The sequence below is a fragment of the Amblyomma mixtum genome, chromosome 3 (assembly GCF_055824585.1).
Source record: "Amblyomma mixtum isolate Tamu chromosome 3, ASM5582458v1, whole genome shotgun sequence".
Classification (NCBI taxonomy): domain Eukaryota; kingdom Metazoa; phylum Arthropoda; class Arachnida; order Ixodida; family Ixodidae; genus Amblyomma; species Amblyomma mixtum.
The window spans coordinates 341,889,909-341,903,563 of NC_143014.1; the positions used below are offsets into that span (position 1 = coordinate 341,889,909).

The 13,655-nt window shown below is 48.0% G+C and overlaps 1 protein-coding gene across 1 annotated transcript in view; it reads right to left on the bottom strand.

Annotated features, from left to right (window-relative positions):
- Positions 1-13,655, bottom strand: part of LOC149356157 (uncharacterized) — a 45,298-nt gene that overhangs the window by 6,520 nt on the left and 25,123 nt on the right. Inside the window, exon 5 of the mRNA XM_089576263.1 lies at positions 11,209-11,353. Within this exon, the coding sequence (XP_089432389.1) occupies positions 11,209-11,353 (145 nt within the window). The remainder of the gene's footprint in view (positions 1-11,208; positions 11,354-13,655) is intronic.

Here is a 13,655-nt window from a genome sequence, read left to right on the forward strand (position 1 = left end):
AAAATATGAATATATCATGCCACACAACACTGAGCTTCATAATACGAGCCCGCCATACCCCCGCACATTCCCCCCTTCCAAAACACCAAAATCCATAACACAACGTAGGAACGACGGTACGGCTTGGTGGAAGCGAGATTTTATATGTATGCCTTGTGATATTTTACATAATATGGTAGCTTACAAGTGTATGTAATGAATATGTGTGACTAGAAAGAGACTAATTATGCGCGTAGTGGTTAAGCAAGTAGCAAAGTGGAAGTTGGTTACGGATGAGACTACGCGAAGGATTGTATACTTGTGTTGTGTAACCTGATAACATCAGCAGAGCACATGGTCAGGTAATATGCCGTTAAGATCAAGCGCAGTAGCTGACGGGACCCATTGAAACTACCGCGTCATAACCGTAAACCAGAGCTTAAGTGTCGTCAAAATGTTTTTCATGTGGTGGAGACAATGACGCAAAAGATGAAAGGGCACACTCGGGCGGCGCTCAAAGGAATTCTCAACAGGGCTGACTTGTGCCTGCAAAGAACTGATCAGCTCTGTGGTGGCAATAGCAACAAATGTGCTCAAAAGGCGTCGAAGAACAGAAGCTCTACTTCACTTCTCTCGGCCGCCATGAATTTAAAACTGGCAAAGAACATTTCAAGTAAGTCGCAAAAGCAAATACTGCAATCTCAGAGAATGTAGTAGTCCTTGCCTGTGGCTGCGATCGACCGAGGCAAACCTGATCGCTTATCGCCCCACAATCAAAGTGATAAAGCCCCGTGCCGCGGCTTTTATCAGGAACAAGGGAAGACTAAAAACCGTCGCGGGCTTACCTCCTCTTGGATAAGTTAGTCATATTGAGTTTTATGGCGCAAAACCAACTAAGGCTGTAACGCGCCAAACACAGGGTTGGAATCTCTTCTGTTGAAGGCGATGGCCAGAGTTTGTTTAAAATGCTGTCTTCCTTCAGAAGCTTAAAAATATGTCAAAATCGACATGTGCTTGACACCTAAAACCAACACAGGATGTAAAGCTTTCGGCTTCAGTTTACGGGGTTTAAGGTCCTAAAGCGACTCTGGCAATGAGAGACACCGTTGTGGAGGGCTGCAGAAATTGCGACCCCCCCCCCCCCCCCCCCCCCGGGGTTCTTTAACGTGCACTGACATCGCACAGTACACAGGCCTCTAGAATTTTGCATTCATCGAAATGCGACCACCGCGGCCAGGTTCGAACCCGCATCTTTCGGGTGAAGAGCCGAGAACCATAACAACTGAGCCACCGCGGCGGCTGCGAAAATGAAGTGAATGCTGCTTGAATGTTTGCACTACTTACAATTTACATGTTGCTGAGCACTAAAAACTGCGACTGAAAAGCATTTTGTACGCACTGAGCTGTGTAGATATTACGATGACGTGATACTGCCGCTTATTATATATCAGGCAAGAGAGTGGTGTATGTCAAATATTATGCGTGCTCCCTTGGCGCAATGTGGAATGCTCAGATGCTATTTACGTATAATCGCGTGTTAGGCACAGAGCTGCTGTTTTTTAGAATTCTCCATTAAACTAATCCAGCTAGGCCTCCACAGCACCACACCCGAACACATAGAGGCCCACCGACAAGCACAATACACTCGCCTAGCTCAATCTTTAACAGGACGTAACACACTTGACACCCTCCCAATTCGCATACCACCAGCGGCCCCCACATTGCTACCAGTCCGCCGGGCCATACATAGTGAGCTCGTAATAAAACCTCTCCCTGCGAACGCCCGCCCACCTATCAATCAGCCCGCCGCATAGCACGTGCACAAGCTTTCCACAAAACCACAAAGTACGCACAAAATTTCGCCTGTTCGAAGTGTCGTCGGCTAGACTCTTCCAAAGAGTACGACACAACGCTTTCCACGGTTTCCTTAGTACGCTGTGTCTTGGCCGAACTGTGATAGCACAAGCATGTGTACCCACGTTGTTTTTTTTGTTCGCATATATCGCATAACTCTGCATACGCCGGAAATCGAAGAACAAATAAAGAAAAAGGACAATGGCCAAATTTTACGAAAAAGAAAAATACTTGTTTTGAATTTTCGTACACGTCCAGTTACTGTTTATTAATGTACTTTCTCTATCTTCCATGTGCACGAGTTTGCGTGCGTTTCAAAACAAGTGCATGGAAATGTGCGTTCGTGCGTGAGTCTGTACTGCAGGAAGTTTGCGTCCGACTGGACAACAACAGCTACGCATTGCTTTCCAGCTTTGTAGGTTTTCAATATAGCGTCGCAGCGCACAGTATAATACCCGAAATCAATCTAGTGTATTTTACACCATCATAAAATATGCCGCAGTGGTTATGGTGCTCGGCTGCTGACCTGAAAGACGCGGGTTCGATCCCGGCCGCGGCGGTCGAATTTCTTTGGAGGAGAAATTCCAGAGGCCCGTGTACTGTGCGATGTCAGTGCACGTTAAAGAACCCCAGGTGGTCGAAATTTCCGGAGCCCTTCACTACGGCGTCTCTCATAGCCTTAGTCGCTTTGGGACGTTAAACCCCATAAACCAAACCAAACCAAACAATAAAATACACGCACTGTTTAAGCCTAAGAATACTATTTTGTGAGGGTGCAGTGCAGAAAAGGTACCTAACGAACAATTAAAAGCGTGATTTTGACGTTGTATATTTCAAATAACATTGCCTATTCCGAAAACGCTAAAATTGAGCTTCCATTATGCATTCAGAACTTTAAATTTTGCAATTTATCATTTCGCTCTGAAACTGAAAATGAAATTAGTCATTTAGGTTATTTATGCGTCTTTCATCTCTATTTGTCCACTGTGCTATACAGTTTAACAACTCAGACTGCATCCACCTACCATTCTCTGGTTTTAAAATATAAATTTGACAAATTAAAAGAAGTCGCCCAGTATATTCTCCGACCGGCGAGCCCATTGAAACACACTACAATATTACCGTGCTTTTCCGCGGCCGTCACACCCGCTTCTGCTGGTCCCAGCGTGTGCAGAAAGTGGCTTCATCGCTGAACACCACTGCCCTCCAGTTTTCTGGTGTCCAGTCCTCCACCACTGATGCAAATTCCAGGCGCATGTCCCGATCCGATTGCCGAAGGTGCGTTTTCTGCGAAGCTATTCTATTTTTCACGCCCGCTGCATGAAGTGTGTTCCTGATTGTCTGAGCGGATGCATTCAAAGCGAACATGTCACGAAGATCCCGGGCCCTTAAGAACGGATCATCTGCTGCTCTTGCGGCAAGTCTGCCTTCTTCTTCTATCGTCGCTCTTGGTGGCCGGCCACGCGAAGCATCCTTAAGTCGGCCTTCTTTGTAGAATGCCTGCAGCACTCTGTTGACAGTGGCTAAAGGGCGCCCTGTAGCTTGAGCTATAGCTCTTTGGGACATTGTCCGTCCCATCTCCGCAATGGTTTTCCTTTGGTCTAGCGTCAGTCGTGGCGCCATCGTCAGTGCCTTCACGCATCTGGTTTGTTTCACTTGCAGGGTGCAAAACTTTATTCCGGTTATTGCATATCTGATGTGTGGCCACCTCACCTGAGGCCCCAGTATGCTTTTTATAATCACATGCTTATTTTGGCAGTTGCCGAAGAACGCAAAATATCAAACCTCGCTCCCTTATCAAAGGCTCGTAGCCGCGATGACGATGCAGTACACCGGCGCGTATGTGATGCGGTGAATTGCTCCTCGCGAGAGCTTTGCAAGTGCAAAAAAGAAAGTAAAAGAGAAGAACCCAGTGGTGTGCGCTCTGCCGCGTATGTCCTTTTGCAGACGATAGCACAAATCTGCGCGACTAACGAGAAACGCAGGAGGTAAAGCCGCGGCCACCTGCGAGCCCCGAAAAGACAGGCAGCGCTATCAGTTTCGCCACGCATGCCCACACTTCGTCGCCTCGAACCAGGCGTTATATCGCTAGATGTCGCGCACGTAGCTGGGACCGGCCTGGAGCACGCAGTTCGGCCGTTCTATGCATTGTGCCCTCTGTACTTACATAAGTTTTGTTTTGAAACCACCAGTGCACTTTTATCACAAGAAGAAGACGGAAAGAAGACTATCTGAATGTTGGAAGTCGAAGAAAACCTGCAGTTGGCGGTGCGACAGGCGGCCAGCTGAGTTTCGATATGTTTTGTGGTGCTTCACGGCTATGCGTTATACGTGGCCGCATGGTTTCCTTATGCGCCTCGATTTACAAGGGTGGAGCAGTAGAGGATCTCCATGTGCTTAAGTGCTCCTCGGACGAAGTTCATGCAACGGCAGGCAACTGCGACGAGGAGGAAGAGATGGGTATAGCCAATGTGCAACGCGTCTCCACGTTAGCAAACACACCACTCGGCGTGTTGGCTTTGTGAACGTACCAAGATTATGGGCTGCATAACCAGCCCTACGCGGATTAATATTACAGAATTCAGTGTTGCCTGCTGGTACCAGTCGCTACACATCAGTCGTCACGGTGACTCGGCGGTGACAGCGACGCTGCCGACTCCTCGGCGCTAGGACTTTCTTGCCAGACCCGCCGCCTCAGCCCTCAAGAACCTCGCAGGCTGTGTGGAGTTGAGGTTGCTGAATGGAGGCCGCAGTTCTTTGCGAGAACTTCGTTGTCGGACTCGAGAATGGGATCCATCATAACGTTTCAGCAAGCGTAAACGAAGCGACGACAGCTGATAGAAGCCTTCAACGTTTGACCGGCAGTAGTTTTCATTCCTGCTGCTGTTAGGGCCCTTTCACATGCATGCGATTCTCACATGCGGCGCTGAGAATTCTGTCGGTCTGCAACTGGGGAGGGCCGTCGGTCTAGCCGCAGACGGTCTGCGACCAAGTTCCGTCCGGTTGGAATTCAGTCGCAGCGTCGGTGTGTTCGCTCTGCGACTGACCAATGGGCAGCGCCGAGACGGCGCGTGACGTCACGTCACGTGGGAGCTGCTGCCGCGGCGTAAGCAAAACTACTATTCTAATCAAAACATACGAAATATTGCCTTGCATCTAAAAACACGCTAGTCATAGCATCGTCAGCACATTTCGTGCAGCGTTTCTGCCGCGTTTAATCGTGGGTTGCCTATGCGAACATCGAGCAACCTTGCGTGTTCCTCCGACCGAATTCGCTGGGTACGCGTTGCATGTGAAAGCACTGTGCGAAAATCGCGCTGCGGCGTCACCGACTAGGCCGACCATTTTCGTTCTAGTCGCAGCATGTGAAACGGCCCTTAGGCGGCAGCGCAGCGCTCGCCGCCAGCAATCACGAAGTGCTCGTTTCCGTTTCCGCCACTTAACGTCACTCTTCTCCTATTTCGTCATGAGCGAGTATCGAGTTTTGATCCTTGTGGCGGGAAAAAGTTTTTCAACCATCTCTAAGCAATAAATGCACCTTTCCCTTCCAGACAAGCGGCAGCAAGGCCAAAAAATTCCGGACTATTGGATTTCACTAACAAAAAAATTTGATAGTCTTTTCCTCATTGTCCCTTTAAGACGTAGTGTGACAGCTGTGCACTCGAAAGTACGCGTTCAGTTCCTATCCTGATTTGAATTAAATAAGGATCATCATCCTCATCAGCCTGACTACGCCCATTGCAGGACAAAGGCCTCTCCCATGTCTCCTCCCTTAACCCTGTCCTCTGCCAATTGCGGCCACCATAACCCCGCGAACTTCTTTATGTCATCCGCTCATCTAACGTTGTGCCACCCCCTGCTATGCTTCCCTTCTTTTGAAATCCACTAAGTTACCCTTCAGGACAAGCGATTATCGTGCCTTCCTCATTACATGACCTAGCACATTTCTTCCTCTTGATTTTGACTAGGATGTCGATAACCTCCATTTGTTCCCTCACCCACTTTGCCCGCTTCCGCTCTCTAAATGTTACACCCATCATTTTTCGTTCCAATGCTCACTGCGTTGTCCTTAACTTAAGCTGAACCCATTTCGTTGTTAGCCTCTACGCTTGTGCCCCGTACGTGAGTACCGGTAAGATAAAGCTGTCGCATACTTTTCTTTTTAGGGATATTAGTAAAATGCCATTCGTGACCTCAGAGCGCCTGTCATATGCGCTCCACCCCATTCTCATTCTAGTTATTTCCTTCTCATGATCTGGGTCAGCGATCACTACCTGCGCTGGGTTGACGTATTCTCTTCCCACTTCCAGCACCTCGCTTCCAATTGTGAATAGCTGTTCCCTTGAGATACTCCGTTGGAGAGTTGATACTATCCAACGGAGCATCGGATAGTAACTGCTCCGCTGGCCTCACACTGGGACGGTACGGTATTGCAGCCTTTTCGTATGCCGATGTCACTGGGTGCCTTCAAAAACCATAAAGGTGCCTATAGCGCTTGTGTGAGAGATGTCAGGTGTGACTTTCGGATGGTGGCTTGGCAGTTTGCTTGAAGAAGCCTGTTCTAATATGAATTCTGTTCGTTTTCTTGCACCTGCACTAGGACTGAACAATTCTGCTTCATGTTTACTGCACTGAGTTAAATAAGCCGTGAGAATTATTAAGGCGGAAGCCTTTAATGCCTCATCGGTGTAAGCAGGAGTTGTCGACAGAAAATGTCACGCTTTTCAATTGGTCGAAACGCTCGTGACGTCACAGTGCGCGAATTTCAATCGGGGCCAATTGTACTTTGGCTACTAACCATGCAACCAATTAAAGGGATCGTATAGTGATGCTCGAATTAAGTTTGACGGAGTTTAGTGAATCGCTTAATCAACCAATTAGTCTAGTTAACCTTTCTAGTCAGACCAGATATGTAAATAAAAACGAGTAAGAAATTGGCCGAGCTTGGGAATCGAACCCCGGTCTCCGGAGTGCGAGTCGAGCACGCTACCACTCCGCCATGCCAGCTCGATGGTTTGGAATGAACAAAGGTGCGTCTAGTGAATACGGTGTCTTCATTCACTCCCATCTTCCTCCCTTCCCGTTACGGCGAGGTTTAGGTGTCCACCGAGATATCAGAGTCAGATACATTTCCTTTCCTCAAAAACCAATTTACCGACGAGCAAGGCGTATTTGTCCGCCTTTCAGATTGGTCCAAATTGTCGTGACGTCACCGCGCGCGAATTTTGACGGGTGTCCACCGAAATATGTGAGGCAGTTACTGCGCAACTTCCTTTCCTCAAATACAATTTTCGACTAGTGTCTACTGAGATATGTGAAACAGTTACTGAGTAATTTCCTTTCCTCAAATACAATTTTCATTTTCTTCATTACGGCCCCTCTTTCTTCTTTCACTCAAACTTCCTCCCTTCCTGTACGGTGCGGCTCAGGTGTCCACCGAGATGACAGAGAATTACAGCCCCATTTCCTTTCCTCAAAAAGCGTTGCGTTCAAAGGGCAACGCATCGCGCCGAACGGGTGGTGGCGTTCCTTGGACTCCGTGGCAGCGCTACAACACGCTGTCGCGTTCCACTCCTAAAGGCGAAGCTTAAGCGTCATTAATTGGCAGTTAATTAATGCACCAACAAAATGTACAGTGAACAATCGCGTAGCAGAATGCAGCACTCAGGCTTTCGCCTTTCACCACTTTAGCCGCTAAAGTTCCTCGTAATTTTTTCTATTCGTGGCATAAAAACGCTACGATTAACGTTCATGTGGCTCTGATTTGAAGGATACATGTGCTTCCTGACTCTCTAAATGATGGAGACTGCGGTAATTGTAAAGATACCTATAACGCTATCTTTCCGAGCATGAAATTTGGTTTTGGTTTTATAACCTTTACACCCCAAAGCAATTCAGGCTATGAGGGACTCCGTAGTGGAGGGCTGCGGATAACTTCGACCACCTGAGGTTCTTTAACGTGCAATGACATCGCACAGTGCATGAGCCTCCAGCATTTTGCCTCCATCGAAATGTGACCAACATGGCAGAGATCAAACCCGCGTCTTTCGGGTGAGGAGCCGAGAACCATAACTACTGATCCACCGCGGCGACTGCGAAAATAAAGTGAATGTTGCTTGAATGTTACTGAGTACTAAAAACTGCGACTGAAATGGATTTTGTACATACTGAACTGTGTTGATATCATGACAATGTGATACTGCCCTTTTATTACCATAGATCAGGCAAGAGAGTGCTGTGTGTCAAATGTAATGTTGTGCTCCCTTGGCGAAATCAGGAATGCTCAGATGCCATTTCTATTCGTGTGTTAGGCAGAGAGGAGCTGTTTTTTTTTAAATCCTCCGCTCAACTAATCCAGCTTGGCCTCCATACACCACACCCGAACACATAGAGGCCCACCGACAATACACTCGGCAAGCTCAATCTTTCACAGGATGTAACATATTTGACACACTCCCAATTCGCACATCACCAGCGGCCCCCACACAACTACCAGTTCCTCGGCCCATACGCACTGAGGTCCTAGTAAAACCTATCCCTCCGAACACCCGGCCTACCCATCACTCAGCCCGCCGCGTAGCAGGTGCACAAGCTTTTCACAAATCCTACGGTTCGGCTGCCGACGCCGTATGGGCGGATTCGGCCAGCTCGGGCGAATACGCGGGAACTGAAGTCGTTTGCCATGCACTCAAACGCATCACGACTTTCGACCTTTCTGCCACATCCGACCCGGAATCCTCGGAAGAGGCGGCAATCGCGCTTGCTTTCCCGCACACTAATGCCCGGACAGTGCTTACCGACTCCTAAACTTCAGACGAAGGCGAGCCCACGAGGCCGCCCTCCGCATTCCCAGCTCGCCCCTCACAAACCCGCCCCTCCATGTAGAAGTGATCTGGGTGATTGCGCACTTTGGGAACCCCGGCAACGAAGCCGCCAGTGACCACGCCTGAGGTCTCATCAACCGAGCGCATCGAAATCGGAGTCGGGCTCTTCCCCAAAGCGTATGCACTCCTTCAGCGAGCTGATCCAATCATGTCGGGCCGAATACCCGCACTTCACCAATACTTTGACAATTACCACAAAATATCATGACGCCGCCTTCCGACCCGCGCCGTTCTATCCCCCTATTTACTCTCCCTCATCACCCAGGAGCATACATCCCCTCCTGTACCCAATGCTCCCAGCCACCCGCTACTCTTTCTCACAATCTCCTTGAATGTCTCGTGAACCCTCCCTCGTGGCGTCTGGAACTCCTGAACACCTGGAAGAAATCGGAGACCTTACTGCGACGGACCCAGGCAGAAGATCACCACTGACCGGGCCGCCCACTTCATGCAACTCCACGAACTCACGAACGTGTAGTGATGTAGGGGCGTGCGGAAACCCAAATCTCTTGGACAAATAAAGTTTTCTGTCTCTTCGGTAATCTCCTGGAGCATGTGCTTGCTTGAATGTTTTGTTTCCACACCTTCCGTTGTTTACTCCTTCTGTGAACGCTTTATGACAGGCTTCTTTTGGTCTGCGTAGCTTTTCATTCCATTGATGAGAATGTCTGTCCTCCATACGTTCTACAAGCCATCTCTAACTTGACTTAGAAAGTCAACATATTTACAGCACTCTTATGCCACTTATGCGCAGCAGGCGACTGTAGTTTATTCTCTGCGCGTGCAAAGTTTGAAATTTTCTCGTGGTTGTGTTGGGCAATCTGGTTGTGTTGTGTTTCAGCTGTGTTGGGGTCTGTGTTCGTTTTCAGCTAATAAAATATCAGATTTATAAAATTTCCAGTACTGAATCTTCTTATTTAAGCTTCACGCAATCCACGCAATTTTGTCACGCCATTTTGCTCTTAAGCTCGTGTGCTCGAGAACAGCTCCCAGAAAAGGAGCTATAACTATAGCTATAAGTGTACCCCTCGGGCATTAAGACGATTAGCTGGGCCAGCTGGTAAGTTATCATATATCAGCTTCAGCTCGACATATGAGGCGAAGACGAAAGGAGTCACAGCGAGCGCTGGCCATCTAAAAGTAGCGTCGGTAGTCTGCATTCGTCGTGTCTTCTCTCTTCGTCCATGCTTCGTGTGTCGCACTTGACTTCGAGACGTTCCAAAGTGTATTTTCCGGCCAATAAACACGTGTATATGATATCTTGTTTCCAGTTTTTCAGTATTATAATAATCTTTTCTTTGCCCACACACCTCGAAGAGGGCACTGGCTACGCACAGGAAGTCGTCAAGAATTGAACGTATGGGCTTCTGTGGATGCAACGCTACCCCGCTACACCTACCCTGTCCGATGTGTAGCCCTGGCAGTGTTTGCTTTGTTGCCCAGACGGCGTGTTGCGTTGGTGTCCGCTGTAGTCAATGAAAAGTTGTAGAAAGGCAAAATGTTTGCCTCTTTATTTTTAAAACGGTTCCACAACGAAATCATGCAGGTATTACCAAACATCATACAGGTTTTATGAGTATTGCGCTTCGGAGTCTTCCTCGTACTTGTGGAACTTGTTATTCACAGGCATTTATAAACAATTGGAAGGTTTCTGTATGAAGTTCTTTTATCCGCTGACACATTTTCACTGTTACCGATGGTGCTCGTAAGCAGTAACGGGTAAGGAGGTTGGATGAGGGCAGAGGGAGGGAGGAGGGAGGGAGGGCAGAGGGAGGGAGGAGGGAGGGAGGGCAGAGGGAGGAGGAGGGAGGGAGGCTCCTCAGTGTAGAGGGGCCTAATATGCATCGCGCATCCTGCAAAAAAGCGCTGCTCGGCCCATTTGTTGTTTAGGGTATTGCTATGACTGCAGGGTGCACGTGCTGAGAGCTGCTGCGTCCTGCATAAAATCAGGTCGTGATAGGCGCTGGGCGATACAGACAAGGTGATAATCAACATGCCGGCCAGTCAAGGTATGTCGCCGAGTCATGAGTACAGAGGGCTCGAAGCTGGCTACCCTTTCAGCTGGCAATGTCGCCAATAAGGAAGAACTTACTTCTTACTATATTACTTTCCCTGCTTTCTATGGTGGATGTAGGCGTACGGTGTGAAAAGAAAATGGTCATCTGCGAATTTTTGGGGCCCGGGTGGGGGGGGGGGGGGGGAGGGGGGACAGCAGTATCGTTTTCCAAGTAATTGCAAGGAAACCGACTAGCAACATTAATAAAAAAAATGCACCCCTTGAGCTCATCACAAAATCAACCACAATGCTTACTCACCAAGAGACAACGGTTAAAAAAAAGGAGACAGGGAGAATTTTGGATGCGGTGCAGCGAACTGTAAGAATGTAAAGATGTGAACTTTCTTTAGTAGTTGTGGCTAGCAGTTCGGGAAACCTTTTGCTTTAGGGAGACGGTCCATAGATGAGACGCGTCCATGCAACGACACTACTCACCAGGCTGATATCAGAAGATTTATCACCGTGGAAAGGCGTGGGACCCGCGACCACACACACCTGGCCAGGAAGCAGTTGGTAGGGTATTTGGTCGGTGTGTTTCATCGAGTGAGTGTTGAGAACAAGTAGGTTCACCTTGGAAAGTCTGCAGAAAAAAACAGTCGTGGCGCCAATTTCACTCAGAAGCAGCGGCATCCAGTCGTGGCTGACAGGGTCCTTCGAGCCCGATTGAATGTCTGCGAGCTGCAAGGACGCTGTCTCTAATAGGCGTACACTGTTATCACATAAACACTCCTGACTGAAGGGACGAGCGGGAATTGCGTTCGTGCTTCGACTGGTGAAGTCTGTACGCCTTACATAAAATATCTGGACAGAGTTGCCGTTTTTGTGAACGAATCTTTAGCAACAATGCTGATACTTTAAAGGCAGGAAAGATGCAGGAAGTGCGCGACCTGAGGTTGATTATGCCTTCACCTTTAAACGCTTAAGCCTTTATTGAGACTTATTCTACGCCACCAGAAGGGCATGTGAGAGCGCTAGCAGGCGCAGCAGCTACGCTGTCGGATGAGTCGCAGTGACTGCAAGCCGATTGCGCCTTAACGTGATGCTGACGATGAGTGAATATTTGTGTTCGTACACTGTGGTAAGGGAAGTAAATTGAGGCATTATATCGGCTAAAGTTATAGATCTTGGGGCAAGGTTCACCGAACATGTCTTTCTTAGCAGAGATACCTCACTGAGAGTTGCACGAGCACTGGTCAGTCATAGCAAATGATGCGAAGTGATAATTACCATAGTCAAGTCATACCTCACTAGGAGGTCGTCGTGAAGCTAAGAAGGGAAGTAACTGAAGGCAAAAAAAGTCTATGAAATTTTGTGCTCTTGGCAAACGTGGCATTGAGGCACGAATGTTCAGGATTCTTCAGTACATAAGAATACCTAAGTACCAGCACGGTTTTCGCAAGGGCTATTCGTGTGAAACACAGCTCACGGGTTTATTCATGACATACTTTCATCTATAGACGCTGGCTTTCAGGGTGATGCTGTCTTACTTGACTTCTGTAAGGCATTCGACCGGGTCCCGCATTACCGACTGTTTGAAAAATTAGCAAGCCTTAATCTTCATAGTGACGAACTCAATTGGATAAAAGACTTTCTTCGATCTCGAATCCGATTTACCTCCGTTAATAACTGCAACTCTTCTTTTGGCTCTGTAACGTCCGGTGTCCCCCAAGACAGTGTGATTGGTCCCGTGATATTTCTTATTTTTATTAATGATTTACCCACGTGTATTTTTTCCTCTATTAGTTTATTTGCTGACGACTGCGTGCTTTATCGTAACGTCTCCAGTGACACTGAGAGCTTCGCTTTACAATCCGATCTAAATGCAATACGTGATTGATGCTCTTCTTGGTTTGGTTTGGTTTGTGGAGTTTAACGCCCAAAATCGACTGAGGCTATGAGGGACACCGTAGTGAAGGGCTCCGGAAATTTCGACCACCTGAGGTTCTTTAACGTGCACTGACATCACACAGTACACGGGCCTGTAGAATTTCGCCTCCCCAGAAATTCGGCCGCCGCGGCCGGGATCGAACCCGCGTCTTTCGGGTCAGCAGCCGAGCACCATAACCACTGGGCCACCGCGGCGGCTGGTGCTCTTCTTTGTTTAATCCCTTTAAATCACTCTAAAACCAAAACCATGTCCTTCACCAATCATGTAACCCGGTGTCAAAGTCCTTATAAAATTAGAAATGAAGCAATCGAACTTACAAATACCAATAAATATCTTGGACTCCACTTACAGTCAGGCTTATCTTGGCATCACCAGATCAATCTCACCCTTGCTTATGCTAACCGCTCATTGGGCCTTCTTAAACGCAACCTTCAACACGCTCCTGCCCACTTGCGCAAACTTGCCTTCACCACCTTAATCCGCTCTAAAATAGAATACGCATCTGCCATCTGGGACCGCGACCAAACTTACATCATAAGTAACATAGAAGCCTTGCAAAACCGTGTGGTACGTCTCATTTATTCAGACCATTCACGAAATACCATTGTCAGAGTTTTAAAAGCACGCGCTCAATTCAAAGAACTTGCTTTCCGCCGTAAACTTTCCCGCCTTTCACTTTTTCGTAAACTTTATCTTTTCCCATCACTGCATGAAGATTTCTTTCAGGAGCCTGCCGCCAATTTTCCACGTCGTGATCATTCTTTTAAACGGAAGCACACGCCATGCCGCAAATCCCCTTTTGCAAAATCATTCATACCATGCACGATCATCGAATGGAACCGCTTACCATCCAATATCGCTACCGAATTTAACACATCTAAATTTCAAGAACTGATCACGGCTTTGGATACCATCTAACGACATCGGCAGTTCTAGTCGTGCCATCCTTTGCCATCCCTTACGTTATGATGCGCATGTTACTCTATGTACTTAT